This window comes from Xiphias gladius, chromosome 6 (assembly GCF_016859285.1).
Source record: "Xiphias gladius isolate SHS-SW01 ecotype Sanya breed wild chromosome 6, ASM1685928v1, whole genome shotgun sequence".
In the NCBI taxonomy this organism is placed as follows: domain Eukaryota; kingdom Metazoa; phylum Chordata; class Actinopteri; order Istiophoriformes; family Xiphiidae; genus Xiphias; species Xiphias gladius.
In genome coordinates, this window is record NC_053405.1 from 8,053,002 (window position 1) to 8,074,647 (window position 21,646).

The 21,646-nt window shown below is 43.3% G+C and overlaps 2 protein-coding genes across 3 annotated transcripts in view; both read left to right on the top strand.

Moving 5' to 3' along the window:
* Positions 1-112: 112 nt before the first annotated feature.
* On the top strand, positions 113-9,166 carry pgm1 (phosphoglucomutase 1). The gene is made up of 11 exons (XM_040129045.1): positions 113-502; positions 2,514-2,676; positions 2,865-3,008; positions 3,282-3,407; positions 3,561-3,751; positions 4,439-4,593; positions 4,727-4,842; positions 4,956-5,091; positions 5,852-6,035; positions 6,434-6,568; positions 8,351-9,166. Exons 1-11 carry the CDS (start codon positions 257-259, stop codon positions 8,438-8,440), a joined length of 1,686 nt encoding a protein of 561 aa, XP_039984979.1. The 5' UTR covers positions 113-256; the 3' UTR covers positions 8,441-9,166.
* Positions 9,167-18,071: 8,905 nt separating this feature from the next.
* ror1 (receptor tyrosine kinase-like orphan receptor 1) overlaps positions 18,072-21,646 on the top strand; it is a 131,133-nt gene continuing 127,558 nt past the window's right edge. For both annotated transcript variants that reach the window (XM_040129339.1, XM_040129340.1), the window contains exon 1: positions 18,072-18,239. In XM_040129339.1, coding sequence (XP_039985273.1) covers positions 18,134-18,239 — 106 coding nt within the window. In that variant the 5' untranslated portion in view covers positions 18,072-18,133. The remainder of the gene's footprint in view (positions 18,240-21,646) is intronic.

A 21,646-nucleotide genomic window follows, 5' to 3' on the forward strand; every position in this document is an offset into this window, starting at 1 on the left:
TTGTGTTTGCACAGCCAAAGAACGGAGCAAAGGTCATGGGAAATTATAATTATGTATCTGACACCCATGTAGTGTTCGAGCGTGAAGGAATCCTGCACGGTCTCTACTTGCCCTTTAAACTGAGAAGGCGGATCTCTGAGGGGGGAGTTGTCCGCCGTGTACGTCTCGCCGCTCTGCCACTGCGCTCGCCTCCTCGTCGGACCAGAGACTGCGGATCACACGGGGTGACTAGTAGTGGGTCAGCGGGGGTCGAAAAATGGTGAAAGTAACGACAGTGAAGACCAAGCCGTACACGGACCAGAAGCCCGGGACGAGCGGTCTGAGGAAGAGGGTGACTGTGTTTCAGCAGAACCAGCACTATGCGGAAAACTTCATCCAGAGCATTATCTCCGTCATCGAGCCCGCTGAGCGCCAGGCGGCCACTCTGGTGGTGGGAGGAGACGGGAGGTTTTTCATGAAGGACGCGATTCAGTTGATCGTTCAGATTGCAGCCGCCAACGGGGTCAGTTGGAGAAAGAAATACTGTCCACCTATGCCGTTCCCCGTGTGTGTGTGTGTGTGTGTGTGGCTTGCTAAGTTGGCTAAAACACCCCCTGTCCAACAGACGCCCACTGAATAACCTGTTAGCTAGCAAGTCGACGTCAAGCTAGCTGTCAAGTTGTACGCTATGGTATATTTTGCGGGCTCATTTAGCTTCCCAGTTAACGTTAGCTACCAGTAACTATGTGTTACATTAAAGCTAACGGTAACGTCTTGCGGCAAACGCACGCAAATAACTCACTAGATGACATGTCGTACAAGTAGCTGACGTTATTGTAACGTTATTGATACCGAAGTGGGGTTCACGTTAGCCCCGTTCAAAGTTTCGCTGTGGGTTTCATCGTATTCAGTCCAGCACTTAACAGTTAAACTCTAGGTGATGCAATGCGCTAAAATGAATGACATTCGCAGAGCTAACTAACGTTAACGCTTCCCCCCATTCAGGTGGTATAACAAAGAGACACAAATATGGGCAAGCATTGGCATTCCTGCCCCAACTTGTTATGCTTTCATGTTAGATATCGGCCTGGGCTCCGTTAAGATGGTGTTTGTCAAAGAGTACTGAGCGGTTCTCATGAGGTCCGGAGCCGTTGGTGGGCCCCTCGTGTTGTATTAAAAATGACAGTGACACCCGTATTGGTTGTCCTGCACTGTCTCCGGTGCCAGCCTGACCGCGGTGATCTTTCGGATAAAGACCACGAAGGGGGTCACTTGCGTTACCCTTTGACATTTCCATACAGACACGACGACGCTTTTGCTCTAGCGTAAAAGACCAAAAAAACCCTTTTCCTGGATTTCAAAAAATGATCTCGGGTCTTGGTCTTGCACAATTCTATCAATGAGCAAGAACAGGTTTTAGAGTTGGGAAAAGGGAAGCGCGATAACCAGACGTTGAGTTGTTGCATAACAACGGTGGTGAGGTGCCAGTGGCTCCCTTCACTCTGATGTTACTGAAACGATCCTAGGCGAGCTGGGGGGGGTGACAAGCAACGTGCAGCCAGTCACGTTGCCCTGCATTTGTCTGTGGCGTATATGGAAACTGCAGGGTCAAAAAAAAAAAAGAAAAGCAAAAATGAATGAACAGTGCATAGACTGCGTCTGTCTTTCGCTTGAAATTTTTAGGTATTAAAGCATCCGATGCTCTTATCCCGAATGCAGCGCTCACAATTGCAAGCAAAAATAGGCCTCATCACACCTGGACAGGACATTATGGTTGCTGCCTAGACTGAGTCTGTGACCTTCTTTCTCATGAGATGGCCATTCTGTCTCTGATGTGGTTACCGCAAAGCAACTAATGGCGAATGCAGGGTTCTTCCCTGATGCCAGAAGGGTCAGGTTGTACAGAAGCTGTTGCGTATTTTTTTTTTGCAGTTTCTCAACAAGTGGCTGTTGTTAGGAAATGGAAGCAATGAGGAGACTGCATCATTGCTAAAGATGCACAGACAGAGGCATTGGTGCTCATATGTTTTCCTCAGAGAAGCACAAGTCAGTTAACTTCATACAAAGTGCAGCAAGGCCCACAGCTGATCCACGCATCTCTGAGAACTTGCCACAGTTTTAGTTTCCTGCAGCAGATTGAGGCTGTCCTCTGTCTCTTCATGTGATTCCCGGACTGACTCCCATGATGTTGAGATCAGGGCTCTTTTGGGACCGTACCATTTGTTGCAGGACTCCTTGTTCTTCTTGTTGCTGAAGATCGTTCTTTACAACGCTGGCTGTATGTTTGCAGTCGTGCCTGCCTGATGGGTATTGTGTGATGGATAACAATCTAAACATCTAAAGTGCCTAAGACATTTGCACAGTACTATATGTGTTGAGAATAACACGATTACAGTGCCTGTACATTTAATGTACCTATCCCTGCCCTTCAAATGAAAGTGTTAGTGTTTTCGGATGAACCTTTTCTACTATGTCCTTCTATCTCTCCATGTGTGCATTAATCCATGTACGTGCATACGTGTTCCTGCCTGCAGATTAATCATCTGGTGATTGGTCAGAATGGCATCATGTCCACCCCGGCAGTCTCCTGTGTGATCCGCAAGACAAAGGCAGTTGGTGGCATCATCCTCACAGCCAGCCACAACCCAGGGGGCCCCAATGGAGATTTTGGAATCAAGTACAACATCTCCAGCGGAGGTGAGTGGAGGCTACATTATGCTCCCAGTTGTTCGCAGGAGCTCACAGACCGAAGGTTCCTCTACCCACTATGGTGCACAGCAACCAGTGAAGAGACTTGGGCACACTATGTGCATTGGCTACAGTGAATTGGTAAGGATGTAATTGCAGACCATCCTCTCTGACTTTTTTTTTTTTCCTGCCCCCAGGACCTGCTCCAGAGGGCATCACGAACAAAATATTTGAGACCAGCAAAGGCCTGCATGAGTACCACATCTGCCCTGAGATGAAAGTAGATCTGTCTAAGATTGGCAAGCAGACCTTTGAAGTGGAGACTTTCAAGCCTTTCACAGGTACATGGGCATGAAGAGTAGAGTTCTACCCTTAAATGAAATATAAACAGTCAATGGCAGTGCATTAACTCCTTTGTTCAAGGTTGAAAATTAACACCAGTGACTTACAATGTGGTAGCAATTTTGCTTTTGAACATTATCTGTTCATCAGAATAATGAGTGAACGCTAATGACTTGTGAAACCCATTGACTAGTGTGACCAGAGTGTGATGATTCTTATCATATCATCTACTGCTATCTCAGTTGTAACCGTTTCCTCTTTATTTGTCTCAGTGGAGATCGTGGACTCTGTGGAGGCCTATGCCGAGATGCTGCGGGGCATCTTTGACTTTGCCGCACTGAAAGAGCTTCTCTCTGGAGCCCATCACATTAATGTCCGCCTGGATGCTATGCATGGAGGTATGAAACAGCACGACACGGCCTTCCGTGATTGTCAGAGCATCATATAGTTTATACTTTAGTACTAAGCAAGATTGTGGAGAAGTGTGCAGTCCTTTTACATCTCTAGCAAGTCGTGGTGGCTCCTTTTAACGACACACTCACTCCCTCTAGTGGTTGGTCCGTACGTGAAGAAGATAGTCTGTGAAGAGCTGGGTTCCCCTGCCAACTCAGCCGTCAATTGTGTCCCCAAGGAAGACTTTGGGGGCCACCACCCTGACCCCAACCTGACCTACGCTGCTGACCTGGTCAACACCATGAAAGGAGGAGAATATGACTTTGGTGCCGCCTTTGATGGTGATGGTGTAAGTCACCATTTAGTCCGGGGAGGGTGATTTTACAGCTGTAATATCAGACAGTATATTTGGGGGAAGTGAGAGCAGAGTTTTTAAGTTCCTCAACTGAATTCCAATCTACAATGTCAGCTCACATAAAATAAATTTAATAAGCTCTGGTCTATTAAGTTTTTAATTTTAGGTTTTTTTCTTTTTAACAGACCAGTCAGTAACCAAAATAATTGGCCTGGGTCCTCGGGTAAGGCTGATATGAAATCAGTTTGACTTTAGCACAGCCTTAATGAGGACGCTGAACATTTTTGAAATACGTTTTTTCCTTAGCTTTCCCACAACACTTTTCTCATATTTTGTGAAAAGGACAGGCCAAATTTTAATATATAACAGTATTGGTAATATAATAAAAAATATCCTCAATTTTACATCCTTCTGCTACCTTCAGAATTCATAGTGAGATGTACTAAATATATTTATTTTTTAATATTTTTGGTTTTGGATTTTGAAATACTATATATAAAAAAAAAAAAATCAAATGTAGCCTAGTTCAGCGTCTGTAAAGAATCTTTACCTACTGAACAAATATCACAGTTCAGGAAACTAAATCTTGTTAATTAAACTGAAGTGAACTAAATCATGTCTGCTATTTGTGATTGTTGACCCTGGTCTGTCTCTGTCATTTTTTTTTTGCCGCCTCCTCAGGACCGTAACATGGTGCTGGGTAAACACGGCTTCTTTGTGAACCCTTCAGACTCAGTGGCTGTCATCGCTGCCAACATTACCAGCATCCCTTACTTCCAGAAGACTGGTGTCAAAGGACTGGCCCGCAGTATGCCCACCAGTGGCGCCCTGGACAAGTAAATACCATATGACATAACAGCTGCTCTAAAGTTCTCCCTCTTGGCTAAACTGAAAAAAACATACTGAACTCCCATTAGTTAGAGATACATTTCTTCTGTGTGGTTTACGGTGTGTGCCAATCTGTTCCAGTGTGGCTAAGACTCTTAAGATGCAGCTGTACGAGACTCCAACTGGCTGGAAGTTCTTTGGGAACCTGATGGATGCTGGCAAACTCTCGCTGTGTGGAGAGGAGAGCTTCGGCACTGGTCAGTAAAGGACATCAGACTTGTGCAGCCAGAACTCCAGTAAGAGAAAGTAGTGCCCCTCACTTACTCAATCACTCACCCCCCCCCCTCCTCTAACTCTGCTAACCAACCAGGCTCAGATCATATCCGTGAGAAGGACGGCCTGTGGGCAGTGCTTGCATGGTTGTCAATCTTAGCCACCAGGAAACAGAGCGTGGAAGAGATCATGAAGGATCACTGGCAGAAGTTTGGCAGGAACTTCTTCACCAGGTCAGCACTGATCCATGTAGAATGGTTTCTGAAATTTGGGGACTGAGTCCCAAAAGAGAAGTATTTCAGGTTGCCAGTGATGAGATTATTTTTAATATTTGTTAGTTCCAGGACTTGGTTTGGTTGAGCATCTACTGGGATGATTCAGGGATGTAGGTCAGTACTCTGCCGCCGTCTAGTGGCAAATAAGAGAACTACAGCGCATGAAATCCCAGAGACAGTCAATTAATTTACACTCAGTTTTTTGTTTCGTATTTTTTAAGGTAGGTTTGTGGTGTTGAATTGGGGTGTGTTTCTGTCACTTTGTCAACTCCATTTCTATCAATGAAGATAGGCTAAATAACAGAAACACATCTGTGTATAATGCAATACAGGTCCCCTGCATCACAAACTACATCCTCCAAATTGATCGTAAAGTTCTAGTAAAAACTGAACATTAGAAACGTTCATGAAGGCAGGACTTACTGCAGTACAGTTGTATTAAACTACATTAGTTTTAGCTAGGTGTACCAAAAAATGGCTCCTGAGTGTAGCTGTCTTTTTCATATTTACTTTTTTCCCCATAATTACCCATTGACAAATGCAAAAGAAATTCTTAAAATGTAGTAGCTTACACAAAATCACAAAATCATCACTCCTATCCCTTCAAATTAAAGATGAATCGATTATGTTCTGACCAAAAACCTGTATTTTTTTCTAAATGCCAGTTTGTTAGCAAATCATATTTTTGAATCAGTCCAATTTCAACTTTTCATTAAAGGTACGACTATGAGGAGGTCGACTCAGATGCTGCCAACAAGATGATCAAGGATCTGGAGACAGCAATGTTCGACCCATCCTTCATAGGAAAGAAGTTGTCGTCAGGCGATAAGACTTATGAGGTGGCTGTCGCTGACAACTTTGCCTACACGGACCCTGTTGATGGAAGTGTGTCCAAAAACCAGGTAAGGAGCCGACAAAGCCGATCTCATTAAAGTTTTATTCTGTGCTCCCTCCATCTATCATCGGATGTAATTCATTGGTTAGATGAAAAATCTGTCAGTGCTTTTTGCGGTCCACTTTCAGTTCAACTGTTGAAGGCATTCCTACTATTCCTACTGCGGTCAATCCTTAATATTTGGAACTCATTTCATCTTAAACGGTTTAAATGGTTGGCTAAATGTTAGAATTGACTGAATACGTAATTAAGAAATATCCCTATAATAGATAATGACCAATGGATAACTACCAGCATGCAACAGTGTGACTTATGCACATCAATACATTCTACCTCCACGTTTTCCCGTAACTGTACATTTTCATTCATCATTATCTCCCCTCTGTCTTTCTCTCACTCTCTCAGGGCCTCAGGATCATCTTCTCTGACGGTTCTAGGATTATTTTCCGGCTCAGTGGTACAGGCAGTGCTGGAGCAACCGTCAGGCTCTACATAGACAGCTATGAGAAGGACTCCCATAAGATATACCAGGACCCACAGGTCAGGACAATAAGGAGAAGTTCCAGTCGGCTAGATCCAATGAGAAAAAGACTTAACTATGAAGTAATCATAGTGATAGGAAGTAATAGGAAAGTAAACTTCCGTGGGACCAGCAAAAGTTTTTCATATGTAAAAAAAAAAAAAATCACAGAAAAAGAAAAGAAAGGATACCCACCTAGGTAACAGTTTATACAGAACTTGTCAAAGGTCAGCTCACTATATTATTGCCTGTATGCGGGGTTGAAGGATCTGTAACGTGCAAGAAAGCCAGCTTGCATTGGGTGGAGCTCTCCAAAAAAAAATGTGCCAGAGCTTGTACTTTTCATGGGAGATGATGGAGATGTTTGACCAAGTCTTGAGTTATGACAGCTTATCAGGACCAGCATGAAAAGAAAGAAACTTGGCCTAGGGGAAAAGTAAAAAGCGCAAGTTCCAGCTAGACACTTCATAAAGTCGGTTTTACTGGTGTGGACAGGGAGGTGATGTAGAGCAAGGAAGTGAGACAACCCCAAAAAAAGTGAATAAAAGTTCTACTCAAGCCCTTTATCCGCTTCAGCGCTTACACCTCATGAATGAACAGATAAGCGGAAACATATTGTTTCAGAATCTTAACTTGACAGATGAATGGCCAGTGGGTTAATGGTTCATTTGGTTGACACCGAGTTAGTTTAATTTACACACCCGGAGGGTTGCATTTTACAAAGAGCAGGTTTAGAGAAGAGGAAGTCATTCACAACAACCATTTCACATTTCAGCCAATAGAAGTGTTTTTTCTGAATTCACCATGTTTTGCTGATCTCTGGCTAACACCGCGGTTGAGAATCACTACCAGAAAACGGTTGGATGCTGGCAGATCTCTGGTTGGACCAGCAGAGTTTGTGTTTCTGCTCATAGCTTTGAAACTCAGATTAGCTGTCATCTCAAGGGAAATGAAAGACCAGTCCTTCACATGACTGCATCATTTACATTAAGCATTGTACTGAAGCTCTTTATCTGGAGTGATTTTTACATGAAGTGTAATAGTCTATCAAAAATCCCCCCCAGGCCACACAGCTGGCTGACATTAACTAATAGTTAATAGGGCTGCAACTAAAAAGTATATATTTATTGATTGGTTGATTATCTTCCCACTAAATTTTTTTTAAAGTATAAAATGTCAGAAAGTAATGAAAAATGCCCGTCACAATTTACCTGAGCCCAAGGTGACCCCTCCAGATGACCATCAGTGTAAAATCCAAAAATATCACAGTGATGTAAAACACAGAAAAGCAGTTAGTCATCACATTGGAGAAGCTGGAACCACAGAATAATTAAAGGGGGGAAAAAAAAACTTAATTTGCAAACTCTTTTGATAAGTGATTCATCAATTAATTTTCTGTTAATCAACAAATCGGCTAGTCAACTAATCATTGCAGCTCAAACAGTGATAAGAGCTGTATTGTGTCTCAGGAATATTAATGAATCAGCTGACGCCCTGATCCTTGTTGTGCGACTGGAAAAACTTGGTCATTTGTTGAGGTATCGATAAATAGATTTCAAAACTCAAGTTTAAATGTTGTAGGCAGGGGAAATTTTCCCATCACTTTAAAAATATGTCTTTATACTTATTCAAAGAAAATATTTTAAACTCTGATTACTCTACATTAAATAATTTGCTCCTGTTATTACCTGTTTGCTATACATGGCTACCATCAAGATGCATGTTTTTGAGGATGTGTGAGGACGGCACGACCTGAACAGGAAGTCAAATATTCTGTATGTTTTGGTCATCTCATTGTCCAGGTCATGTTGGCTCCCCTGGTAGACATCGCCCTGAAGGTCTCTAAGCTTCAAGAGAGGACTGGACGCACTGGCCCTACTGTGATCACATGATTCCTCTGCCACACTGCCTCCACTCACCCTCAGCAACAGGATACCTCCGCTCTCTTGGGGGTGAAGCTGCCCTCGAATGCCGTCTTGGCTTCGGTCCCTGGCCCTCTTTAAAAAAACAGAACTAGATGAAAAACTGGAACTCGGCATTGCGGTTGAATGCCAGAAAATACATGAGGAGCTCTTGATTTACCTTACACCGAATGTTATCCGCTGCCATCTTCTAGTATTAGAATAGAGTGTTAATATGCTGTTCTCTTAAAACACTGGAGAAAATCCGCCTGAGGGGTCAGATCGTTTATATTAACACCTGCCTGACATAAAGAGATTGTCTTTTGTTTAGACAAATACATAGAAGAAGATTTGGCATCAATAACAACTGAACTTTTATCACATCTTAATGATTTAAGGAAAACAAAATGTAAGGTCTCGAAAGTAGACTTAAAAAATTTAAATGGAGTGTGCCTCATGTAATTTCTGTTCAACTGTGATATTTTCCAGATCTGTCCCTTAACGATATAATTAAATGGAGAAACTGCCAAGCTGACCATAAATCAGCAATTCTGGGCAGCGTCACCCCTCTCCCGCCACTTTCCCCTGACTGACCTGGTGCCTTCCCCTCCCTCTCTTCTCCAATACCCCCAAAACAGCCTCCTAACGTGAACCACAAACCACAAGCCTTGAGAACTAACACATCCACCAGTAATAAAAGAACCTCACATAAAAGAAGAACTGTCGTCATGTTTTAAATCTGTTTTTGTCTTTTTTTTTCATTTCTGCTTGCGCAAAATTTTAGGCATTAAATTAATATGCAGATGTCTGTAATAGGCACACAAAAGCTCAATCCTCCCAAGTATTTATAGATACCGTACCTTTCCTTCAAGAACGCAGCTGGTGCTTGATTAAGTGTGGGAGCCAGCTGTAATTGTTTTAGCAGAGCTGGGTTTAGAAAACTCTGCATTCACAACAGAGACTGAAACAAGAGCGTGTGATCTGGTGTTAATAATAGCGTCTTTTGAATTGGGAAATGATTCTAGATAAATGCAAAGTTCCTGCACTGCAGCGAGTGAGCAACGTTGCGGGACAAGCTTCCAGGAGAATAAAGTGCTTTGAAAAAGCTAAAGGCTCTCCAAAGACATTCCTGAGGCAATCGGAGAGGCATAAACTGATGAATTATCTCACTCCCTCGCAAGTTGTCTTCTGTAATGAGTTACTCAGTGTAATCTTGAATAATGATTGGTGTTATAAAGTGTCAAGACGGCAGGGGGATCCCACAGGCTATATCTAAAGTCAAACAGACAAGAGCTGTAACAGATTTAGAGTTTTTTTTTTTTTTGGAAAGGCTTATAGACGTAGTTTTTCACAAGGGACATGAGTGAATAATGTTTGAAGCCGCTCGGACTATTTGAGACTCTAGAGGTACTGGATTGGTGTGAACTTTTTCCTCACACAATTCTCATATCTGGACTTAAATTGGGAACAATTTAGTTAATAGGAGCGAGGTTGGAAAATCAGGTGCATGCTCCGTGTTCCTCTGAACTGAAAAGGGAAAATTGGCCTCAATCACAGATGGCACATTTTCCACCAATTTCTGTCATGTATGTCAGTGTCATTCATCCTGACCAGCACAATCGGCTCTACCTGTTTGCAGTAATCCCCCCCGAAAACACATGGTAAATAGTCAGAGTTCCTGAGCTGGAACTAATTGACCAATCAAGTTGTATTTTCTCCCAAATATCTAAGGGGTTTGATGTATGACGACAATATGTTACAGCTGACTTGCTGCTATTTTACATTTCCTGTTATTTACTGACACGCTTTGAGACACACACTTTCGAATGGCATTGTTGACTATTAGTAGCTAGATCTGAATAAATGTTCCGAATTTTTTCGTCTGTGTTTACTTTAAGATTATGGATAGGGCTTTTAAGGCCTATTGCCAGCCTTCAAAGGTACAGTCGGCAGAATTCGGGAAAAATAACTGCTCTAAACAGTTCCTCTCTATTCCCTTGGGGGTCACGGTAACGGGGTGGAAACCTTTTTCATGATGCATTGTTCAGACCCTGTCAGGCTAACATACTGCAATGCATAATGCGTTCCTCTTGTTCGGCTCGTAATGGCTCACAGGCTGTATTTGGATTGGCTGTCATTACATCGGGTAATCACAATAAGGCTTGCATTAAGCTGGCCTGGTCCTAAGCTATTAGATGTCCAAATGGTTTCTCTGGAGCTGGCATGGAGCAGCGTGTTTTTTTAGAGCGGCCTGTTCGTTGCTCGCTTAAAAGATGAGGGCGACGTGGCGGACAAAGACATCATTCTCTAAGTCCTCAAACAAGGACTTGGGAAAGCACAGGCAACGAGTGAGTGGGTTTCACTCCGCCGCTTCTAATGGTTCTCTCTGTGAGCTTTTTCCCTTTGCTATCACTTGGCACAATTCTCTGTGTCAAGTGATACAGTATTAAGAGTTTGACGAAGTGAGGCTCCCATAACAGATGACTACATGAAATTATTTTATTCCACATCATCTCTTCCAAAATGAATAATTATGTCATTGCTTGAAACTTTAATGGCCATCATATTTTACATGGTTTCATCTTCAGGATGCAGCCGATAAGGATAGTGCACCATGGTAGCAGGTATACAACGTTGGTCTTGTGGGCCTAGGGGCAAAAATGAACCGCCCGGCCCCCCCTTTTCTCCAACTCTGTGCATCATGTACACTCATCCTGGGCTCGAGTATTGACTGACTCCAGGTTTGCTGTGTGGAAATCTGATTAAAACACAGATTTATTTCGGTATATGTACCATGTAAGAACAGCATGCTGAAATAATGAAAGTCCTAAAGCTAAATTTTGACATATGACCCTGCTAAGACTCGTCAAGCGGGACACACCTGGAAGTCCTATCAAGTGAATGTTGTGCTTCAGGTATCCACCGATAAAATGGCCAGTGAACCCGGGGCTTTTGGGGCCACTGGGACCGGGGCCCCGTGTGCAATTGCCCACTTTGACCAGCTTGTAAACCAGCCTCGATGATTGTGACTAATTGCGACTTAGTTGTCTAAAACTAGCCAACCAGTCCACACTGTGACAATTGACTGGGACACAGAGCTGCTCAGTACGGGTGGTGTGTTGGACAATATAACTAGTTGCTCATGAGGCATGACTTACTACACGCTGGAAAAGTCCACCTTAATGCAGTACGGTACGTTTGACAATTATTCAGCAAAGAGTGAAAAAGGCATATCACTATTCACTGAGGTCCAAGTTTTATCTGATCAACAGTCCAAGAAGCTCATACCAGTGAATGTTTGCGTAAAAATAACTTAAACGATCCATCATCTGCAGGAACATATATAATTATATATATATATATTTTTTTTAAAATCATTTTATTTTTGTGAAACCTTTAATTCTCTGAAAATACAGTAATTGACACGTGGAATTAGCAACAATCTAATATATTTACAATGTATAAAAACATCCAAATAATGTTGGAATAATAGGAATGAAGCTGAAATGGAAACAAAATGCTGCTGCTGCTACAGAGAAATCATATAATAAGGAAAATTTAGTACCATCCTGACAAGTGCAGAAAATGAAGATGCCTAAGCAGTGATTGCAAATTAAATCAGTCAGATTTATTGTTGTTGCTTGTTTGAGCCTGTGACAAACTCCCCCTCCTATCAAATGTTCAAATACAAATAATGAAATGAAACCGCTCTGTTATTAATTATACTGCTTCAGCCGATGTCTTCTTCTTCTTCTCCCTCTTATTATTAATATTATTTTTGTTATCATTATCATTAGTTATTAGTTATGTTGTTATGTTAAGATAGAGGTGTGCTTGGCTGTAGTTTCTGTACTGCGGCCATCTGGATCTCCTCTTACCCAGCTCAAGAGACCTCTCGAGCTCTCAGCAACTCAAGAGCATTCTTAAGTGAGAAGGAGTTTTTACAAATTGTTTTTTATCCTTTAGGTATTTGAGTAGGAGTAAAATCGGGAGAATTTTTACCGTTATTTTTCCACTTCCATCCAAAATTTCACTTTCAGCGAGTTAACAAATACACTGGCTAGCACATCCTCGACCTGCCAACGACTGTTCATGCTGGTCCAGCTCCTGGTAAGACGGCAAAACAAGCTAACCAGCCAAAAACATATTAAGAGGTTACGTGTAAAACCTATGAGGAGCTTATTGATGTAGCGCTTTACAATTACACTAACCGGTTGTGTATCTAGTGCCTTAAATTAGCTGCACACTGACAAATTACAACATTTATAATATCCAATAATACCATGTATTATTAATGATATGACACTCTGAAGGAAGTGTTTCTGCATAATTAATACTCGTGATACTTTAAGTACACTTTGCCGATAATACTTTTGTACTTTTACTTCAGTATCATTTTGAATGCAGGATTTTTACTTGTAATGGAGCATTTTTCGACTATGGTATTTCTACTTTTACTAAAGTAAAGGATCTGAAAACTTCTTCCCGCGGTGGAATTAGTAACCATAAAAAAAATTATTGGATTTGAATTTGCAATTTCCTACGCTACCCCCTACTGAAAAATAAGCCCAGTACATTAAAGTACGTAGTTTTTTTCCTGTGTCAGGCTTCAATTTGATGCATAGCACTTTGTTTGTTCTAATGTGTTTTGTGTTTCTGCATGCCCGTGTCTCCTGTGTTTTTTTTTTTTTTTGGTAAAAATGTGGGACAAGCATGTTATGTGGGCTTTTTTATGCCAAAAAAAAAAAACCCAAACCACACCATTCACAGTCTCAGTGGTGGTATGCAACCCTCCGACTGGGCATACAACAGGAAAATCTGAAAACCTATTTACAATAACAGGAAATGTCACTCAATTTAAAATAACACACTCTGCCGGGTTTCGGACTTTCCACTGGCTATTTGTAAACTTGAATGATGTCGCGCCAAAGCGAGAAAGTGGGGAACCTAGCCGAGCCTGTCTTGTTAAAACAAGGTATCACCTCCGGCTCGTCTGCTAGATGTGAACAAGCTGTGACAGGGTGTGTGAGGTTAACAAAGTCTCAGACAATCCCAAAAAAAGCTCCGCATGAGTCATCACCATGCCTACACTCTCAATTTTCTGGGTCTGGAGCCAAAGTGTAGAGGATGATGTGTGAGGCCATAAAACCGTTCAGCAACGGGACAAGATGAGCTGGAACATTTCTAAACCACACAGCCGAACTGAGCAGAGTGGAATAGAGGCTGGATTGTGTCCACAGGCTGCTCTTGTGAATGTGAATGAAGGGAAAAAAAAAAAAAAAGAACACCAGGAGACTCCACACTTATATTGCCCATTGTCCTCCGAAGTGTAGGTTTGATAGAGAGACTAGGATTTCAAATGAAAGAACAATGGATGTTGAAGCTTTATACTGTATCAGAAATTCTAAACATGTTCAGATCTATTGTTTACTGCAAGCGGGCAACGGTGCAACGGCATGCTGTCTTCTCTCAGCCCGGTTTAACCTTAAACAACAAAAAAAGTCATTCCCCTGACAACGCATTTATCCTCACTCCGTATGTGTGGCGCTAAAAATACAAACAGAAGAAGGCAAAAGGGTAGTAAACAATCAAAATCAGCGACGTGTTGCGTTCAACTGCAAGCAATTACTGCTCTGCTGACTGAAACCTCGCATATTTGGAGGCCCTGTAGAGGATTGGAAGAATATAAAGTTGCCTCTTTGTCAGTGTACAAATGTACCTGGTTTGTGAAAGGTTTAATGAAATAGGTCCCGGGAAAATTGATGCTTTTGCAGTGTTCAGTGTTTGCTCTGTAAGAGGGTACCACATGGATGTTGCCTGCTCACAGTGAAGATATCCCTTTCTTTCAATGCAGGGAGACTGCAGTATTGGCGTGGAGAAGTTCCCTCCGTCCTGCATTTGTGGTATGCTAGCCCTGACTGCAGTTTGTTCCCGGGAGACACCCGGCAGGGACAGTGCAACAGGGCGCTTTGAAAGGTAAGCCCATGAAAACGCAGCTAAACTCGGATTTTTCAAAGGGTTGGACAGGAGCGGGCTGGGGGGGATGCAGGGGATGCAGTGGGGCCAATATTGTCTGTCAGCCATTTAATGAGGTCTAAACTGGGACGGAAACTTTCATGAGTTATTCGCTGATTGAAGAATGCGTAAAGTGCTAGCACATTTTCGGAGGGATGCAGGGAAAGTCGGACGGAGGCAAAAAACTTAGAGCAATCTGAGGATGTGAAGGAAAAGCGACAGAGAGAGTTTTGGAAGACGTTAAAAATTCTGAGAAGACGTGGCAGATATTTTTGAAAGGCCATTAACACCCTTGTCCTTTCGCTGTCTTTTATTGACCGAGACGTCATTGCCAACTTGGTAACAAAGAGACCCCCCTGTCCATGTGCTGTGGCCAGCGCAGAAAAACCCCGGGGATCTTCAAAGAGACCGTAAGAACCCTAATCCACACCGCCATGAAAGTCAAGATGACTTTCACCATGCATGGTTGCAATTTTAATAATCATATCCTACTTTAGGGCCAAATGAAGACGATAGACATCAAGGGGGAAAAAAACAGACCAATGTCAGAAATAATCTCACATCTTGATCGTCCCGGTGGTGAGGTCTTCCCCCTCCGAAGCCATTTCCACTCCTCTAAAGCTCCCTGACCACGTAAACACAGTTTAGGTTAAGTTCCTTTGGCTGCTTAAACAGAAAAATCAAAAGGGCGCCTCCGAGGGAGTGGACATATGATGTACATCAGCTCACACATTTCTCCAGACTGTAATCAGTCATGCCTAATTTTCTCTGCTTTGACAGGTATTTAGACTTATTTTGTTTGAATTTGCTCTCCGTGTGATAAATCACTGGAGCACAAAGGCCCTTTATGGTGTTAACTGAAATGTGACGTGAGATCAGACACACGCACACAGCTGCACATGCTGAACCCCACACTTTCGGTGTGCCACTTGCTTTCTGCGGTCCAAAAGATGCTCCGACCCACCAGAAGAAGGCACTTGATCCACCTGAGAAAGTCCTCGAAAAGGTGCACGCCGCACTTTTAAAGATGTCTCGAGGAGCTTGGAGCCTACATATTTCAAAGTTCAGGCCATTTCACTTACGACACAGTGAAATCAAGAAGAATTATACTTTTTCAAAATCACAACCCCTGACATGAATGAATTATGTCCAACCTATTAAAGCGAGACTGAACGCTCAATCATCATTAGCAAATGAACTGCAGTCTCTATTTACATGTTGAATTACTTGAATTGACCACAGTCCTGGTTTTGATCAGAGCTTCTGGCAGCTATTGCAGCCTGCTGCTTTGTATCCCTCAACCCCTCATAATCACCATATTCTTAATTTCCTCAGCCACTCAAGTAACAGTGGACCAGGGACACTGCAAAGATGTGTTGACATACAGTGTACAGTGGTACAGGAATTCAGCACAGAAGAGCAGGGAGTGAAAATCTGCGAGATTGAAGCTTTGATTCCTCCCGGCACACACTTGGACGCACCCTTACGCTATCTCAAGGTCGACGGGGGGCTCGGGCAGTGTTGTCCCCAGACTCTGGTTTAGCAGCATCTTCTCCAGGGATGACTCCGAGTGTGCGTAGGAAGACGGAAGGGTAGGGAAAGGTTTTGATTAGGAGCTCTCGGGAGGCAGTCATGGACCGGGTCCTGGACCCCTGGGACTGATGAGTAGCAGGGATATCAGAGGTGAAGCCCTGGCACTTGTGAGCAACCCGGTGCGCCCCCCTCCCCACTCCGATCCTCAATCAAAAGTAATCCGGTCTAAAGCATTATTCATACATATTATTCCTTTGCTCTGTAACAGTTAAATCAAAACATACTTCAGGGAGGATGATATTTCCCTCTAATGAGCAGGGGTAGGTCACAATATGGTAGAACCGGAGATGCAAAATTGCTACCATTCTTTTCCCTGCCCCCAAAAATGCCGGCGTTAGTCTTTCAAAGTGCTCTGTGTGTGTGCAGACACACATGCACAGACAAAGTATGTGTCAAAAGCCAGAAGTGAGTAGAGTAAAATGAAACAAGGTGTGGAGTTATTGAGGAGAAGGTGAGGTGGGTTAATAATACTGTAAGGCTCTGGAATTAATAATTGTGTAAAGGTGCGCGCGCGCGTGTGTGTGTGGTTGTGTTTAACGTGTCTGCCGGCGTGATTGTTCAAGGCACAAGGAACCTCATTCTCTTCCCTTTACACTTACTTTTTCCTCCGTTCATCCCTCTTTGTACGAGCTCACCGAGTTAAACATTTGGGATAGGGTCCTGATACGGCGAGTCCTTCGTCCAGTTATTGTAGATGAATGTGAAAGCTCGATCTACACGCTGAAGTCACCACCTCCACGTCTGATCATTTTTATTAGCTCCAGATGCATCATTATCAGATAATCCGGAGAGATAAATTCAGCTCCGTTACCAGCTATTTATCAATTCACATCACGTTGGACTGCATTGTAGTCAAATGAGAACGTGTGTAGACGAAAGGTCTATTTCCATGATCCTGGGTCACACTGTAACAGGTTTATTTAAATATACACAGACTGATTTTGTTCCGATGTCGAGGGCAACGTCCCCAAATCCCAAATAACAAGTTTTGGGATTGTGACCAGTAAAGTCTGGTCACAATAGGGGCTACAGATTATAAATCTTATGAACGTATCAACGTCATTTCCCTAAAAGTTGCATTCGTTCTTTAATCAGGTTTTGTTTTTGTTTTTTTGTCTGAGTCATTTTAATGATCATAACTTGCAGGTGATCGTTGCTGGGATTGGTTACACATTGCCAAATCCACTTCCTGTTCAGGGTTCACTCTTGGCCTTAGAAACAGTAGTCTTGGAAACAATCTCACCTTACTGTCCATTGAGCAGCTGTTCTGGAGCTCTCGGTCTTATCACACGACCTTCCCAGCCGAACGGAGTTTGCCCAGTTTGGAATTGCAGATTTCCAAATTGCCGTTTTTTTTTTTTTTCTTTCTCCCTCGGGACTTCACATTTCTCGGGACTTCTCCTCCATGTTGGCTCCGAGGTTGAACCTGAAAGTTCATTCTTGACCTTTGGGAAATGATACATTAAGTCGACAAAACGATGCCATCCCAAGATCCATTCACACGCTGTTTTTGGAGCTTTTTCGGGGGGAGAAAAAAAAACAAAACAAAAGAAAAAACTTTCTTGTTGCTCCCAGGGAGGCTCTCGGGTTGTGGGGTTTCTCGAGTACAGGAGCGTGAAGGTCTCTGATTGCCCTCCGACAAGTTCCTGTCGTGACCACGTGGTGGCGACACGTGGCTAATCAGAGCCATGTGGCTCCAGTGGGCACAAGTCTCCTCAGTGAATTTGTAGGAAGGATTGCGCTCAGTCGGAGAGAGAGAGAGAGAGAGAGAGAGAGAGGGAGAGGGAGGGAGAGAGAGAGACAGACAGAGGGGGAAAGTGAGCTGGGTTCCAGAGAGGAGGGAAGAGACAGAAATCGGGACAGACCGAGACAACGTCCTGCTGCACCCGCGCATTTTTCCACAGGGAGAGTTCTGGTGCGCTTCGAAAGAGCGGCGGAAAACAGCGCGCAAGTTATCAGGTCACTGTCTTTTTTTTTTTTTTTTTTTTTTTTTAATTTTCTGGAGGTGCTCGAAATAAACATCGCGAGTGCAGTGGATGTGAAAAACGGGCGAAGGTTTAACACAGAGCCGGAGGAATGTATCCAACTCGGGCAGCGGCGTGCCAGCGTCTCTGGAGATGTCCAGCCTGCGCTCTTTGGATCGCCCTGCTCCTTCAAAGCGTCCTGGACCTGAGCGCGTCTGGTGAGTCTCACGACCCCCCCCCTCTTACCCCCTCACCCCCTTACCCCCTCACCTCGGAAATCTTTCCCCGTCTGCCCCACTTTTGCGGTCCATCTCTACACGCGTGAACTCAACGATGAGGTCTGTCAGCGTTGAGGAAATAAATCACTGCCCGGGCTTTTCTGGCGTGTACCTGAGCGGACGCTCCCTAGCGACTGTGTCGCACCTCAAAGACAGTTTAAGTCATCACCGTGTTCACGCACGGCTGTATATATTTTAAAGGCCACTTTTATTTAGTTTTGTCCTGAAAGCGCCTCATAAATGCCCTCGCCCTGTTGTCCCGCCGATGTAGAGCAGAGCTGTTTTGCCCCTATCGAGACTCCTCTCTCATGTAAATGCCCTTTGGTTTTTCGATGATCGTCCCTTTGTCGGCCTGAACCCTCCGCACGGGGAAAGGCTCGACTCTCGCTGGCAGACAACAGGGGGGCTCTTGGCCGGTCAGCTGGGTCGCTATTGTGAGCCCATCCACAGCTCCCAGGGACACGGCTCGGCTTAAAGATAAGGCACAGGTAGCCTCCTACTGGGGAGGCAAACAGCTGTTGCATTTAGCATTCAGTCTTAGTTGATGTCAATGGGGCTGGGCCTTATTTGAGGCAATGAGGTGAGGGTTGAAAAGTACATACTGGTCTGTGGCCTGTAAGAAATCGTACAGCAGTCTGACTTAATTGCCTTGTACAAAACAAACACTAAACACTGAAATACATCCTCCACGTTATTTGTCTGTGCACTGTGGCTACAAGCAACGAGTTTTCGTTTAGTTTTCTGGCTTATTCAACAGTCTCAGGGACGATATTTCCACTGCCTCTTACTTCTGTCCCAGTGTGTGGTGTTTCACAGGCTAGGGAAAGAGCGGCCTGGTGGCATATGCAACCGGCTTTTGTTTGACTAATATAGGTGTGATTGAATTCAGTTTGAGTTAAATTTGAATTGTTTATGAAGCCGCTCTTGGAGAGCGTTTTCATTTTTCGTCCTCTGGCTTTTGAGTCATAAAACAATCCTCCCGTCTCAGATGGGTAGTGATGAATTATCTCCGGAAGGTTTTTTCGGGGGTTTGTTTGGATTATCTCTGTCCTCCTTAAATGCTTTTGGCTGTTATTTAGGATGGATGTGTACAGTATATGCTGCGTTGAACGTAAAGCAGTTTGCTGGCCCTTCCTTCGCCATCTCTCTCTTCTCTCTATCTGTCGGCCTCTCTTTCTTGCTCTGAGGCAGGGAGGAATGTTAATCCACATTACTTAACTGGATGAGTTGGCTATAACGTCTTCAAATGGAGTTTCATGATCGAATGCGGAGTGGAGGAGAGCAAAGCCCCAGCTTCTGCAGCTACTTGGTATCTGGAAATAGACGAGTGGAAAAGACTGCATCTTTTTTCCAAGATAGTCGCAACTTTTATGGGCGAATTCTACCCGGAAAATTAAATTTAATATGCTAATGCTGTTACTTAGGAAGCAAAACTGATTTGCTTTGCACTCCCTCCCCACTGCTGAAACTATAAAACTACTGAAAAGCTTCAATCTCCCTCTCCCAGAGGTAATCTGCAGGTGTTCTTTATCGTGATTTTGACACTGGATTTTTCTGTACGTTCCAATAATCGTAGCCTAACTTTAGCCTTAACAGTTATGGATAAGAAAAAGACATCCATTAAAATGCTTTGTTCTTCCACTGCAACCACAAACTTGACCTCGTATCCACCGCAGAGGATGGTTATAGACGATAACACTGGGAGTCCTGTCTCTCTTCGGGCTCGCTGTGATGGGAATGGTCAGAGAGAGAAACAACAGTGTGGTTCAACTGCAACCGAGTGTGAGGAGAAGAGTGCAACATCCTGTGATCAGGGGCCAGCGGATGTAATGTGGCTGCATTGTGGAACATCCTGTGATCAGGGGCCAGCGGATGTAATGTGGCTGTATTGTGGACAGGACAGAAACTGAAAGGCGCAGCTGTCTGCCTTTTTATTTAGTTTGTGTTTTTTTACTGGTCAGTCTCTATCATCAGGTCAGTCAGGTCAGGTTCTGTCACTGGGGGGGGGGGTCGTCAGTCAGCATAGTTAGGAACAGTCAGCTTCCCCTTTTTTTACATTGCAGACTTGAGGTAGAAACCAAGAATGAAAAAACAAATGTGGATGCATTGTTTCTGTATTTGAAGGAACTGTACGTACTCTTAGCTGCTTGCAACACCTGAAAATGTGACTGACTGGCTCACGAAGTGCAGTCAACGCTGCTCAAATTTTTTTTTTTTTTCAAACCTAATGAATGCAACAGTCTCTCTACATTTACATGCTCGCAAAACTCTGATTAGAGTGAGCGATCAGTTCGAGGCAGGAAATTAAATAATGGGTTTGTATTTGTGTTCCCGTTGCCAAAAGGCAGTTTAGGCATCACTATCGCTCTTCTAGGTGCTAATCTAAACAAGGATGGAATCATGTAGAACAGATCGTGAGATCTTGTTCTCATAAGCATTGCGTCATTTGCAAATCACAACTGTCCTCTTTTTCCGCGTGCATTTATGCACAATTGAAAATGCTAAAAAAAAAAAAAAAACCCACACGAATGTTGACATGTCCTGGTGTTTTTTGTTTTTTTTGTTTTTTTTAACCCAAAAATTTACAGCATGGAAATTCATATATTTTTTTTTTGTACTAAAAGACGAATGTTGACATGTCCTGGTGTTTTTTGTTTTTTTTGTTTTTTTTAACCCAAAAATTTACAGCATGGAAATCATATTTTTTTTTTTTGTACTAAAAGTGGGGAACAGTCAGAATTACGACAGTGCGAGTAAATGCACCTTTTATTTAAACCCAAGGTACTATGGGTGCAGCATATTTACAAAATAGTCACTGTCATTCCATCTATCAACCGAGCTCCAAAGTAGTAGGCTGTGACACGTTCATCAAAATAATTTGATAACAGCGTTTCCCAATTATATAAACTGTATAAATGTTTCTGAATCTGGGACGTTCACCTCAGAACATAAAAGGTTCTTTGCAGGGCAGTGACAATGTGAAATCTGTTTAGAGTTGCATTTAGCCTTTTAATAACACTCAGGAAGGCTATAAATCATGCTGGGTGGAACTGCCTCAGTACAGTATTCAACAGGACACACTGTTGACACTAAAGGCACTTCACCCCTGGAAAAAAAAAAAAGAAAAAATTTCCTCCTTCCTAGAGGCCGAGTGTGTAGGAGCTTGTCCTGCTCTCCCTGCTACTGAGATGTCTATCTGTGCCGTTATACGTCTTCTGGCATTTTCTTCGACTCATATTAAGGGAGCAGTTTACAAGGAGGTGAAAGACACGTCAAAGTTTACGACAGCCCTCTCCGCATGCATCCTTGTGAAATGTATGCAAAATCAGCCACTACCTCTAGTGACT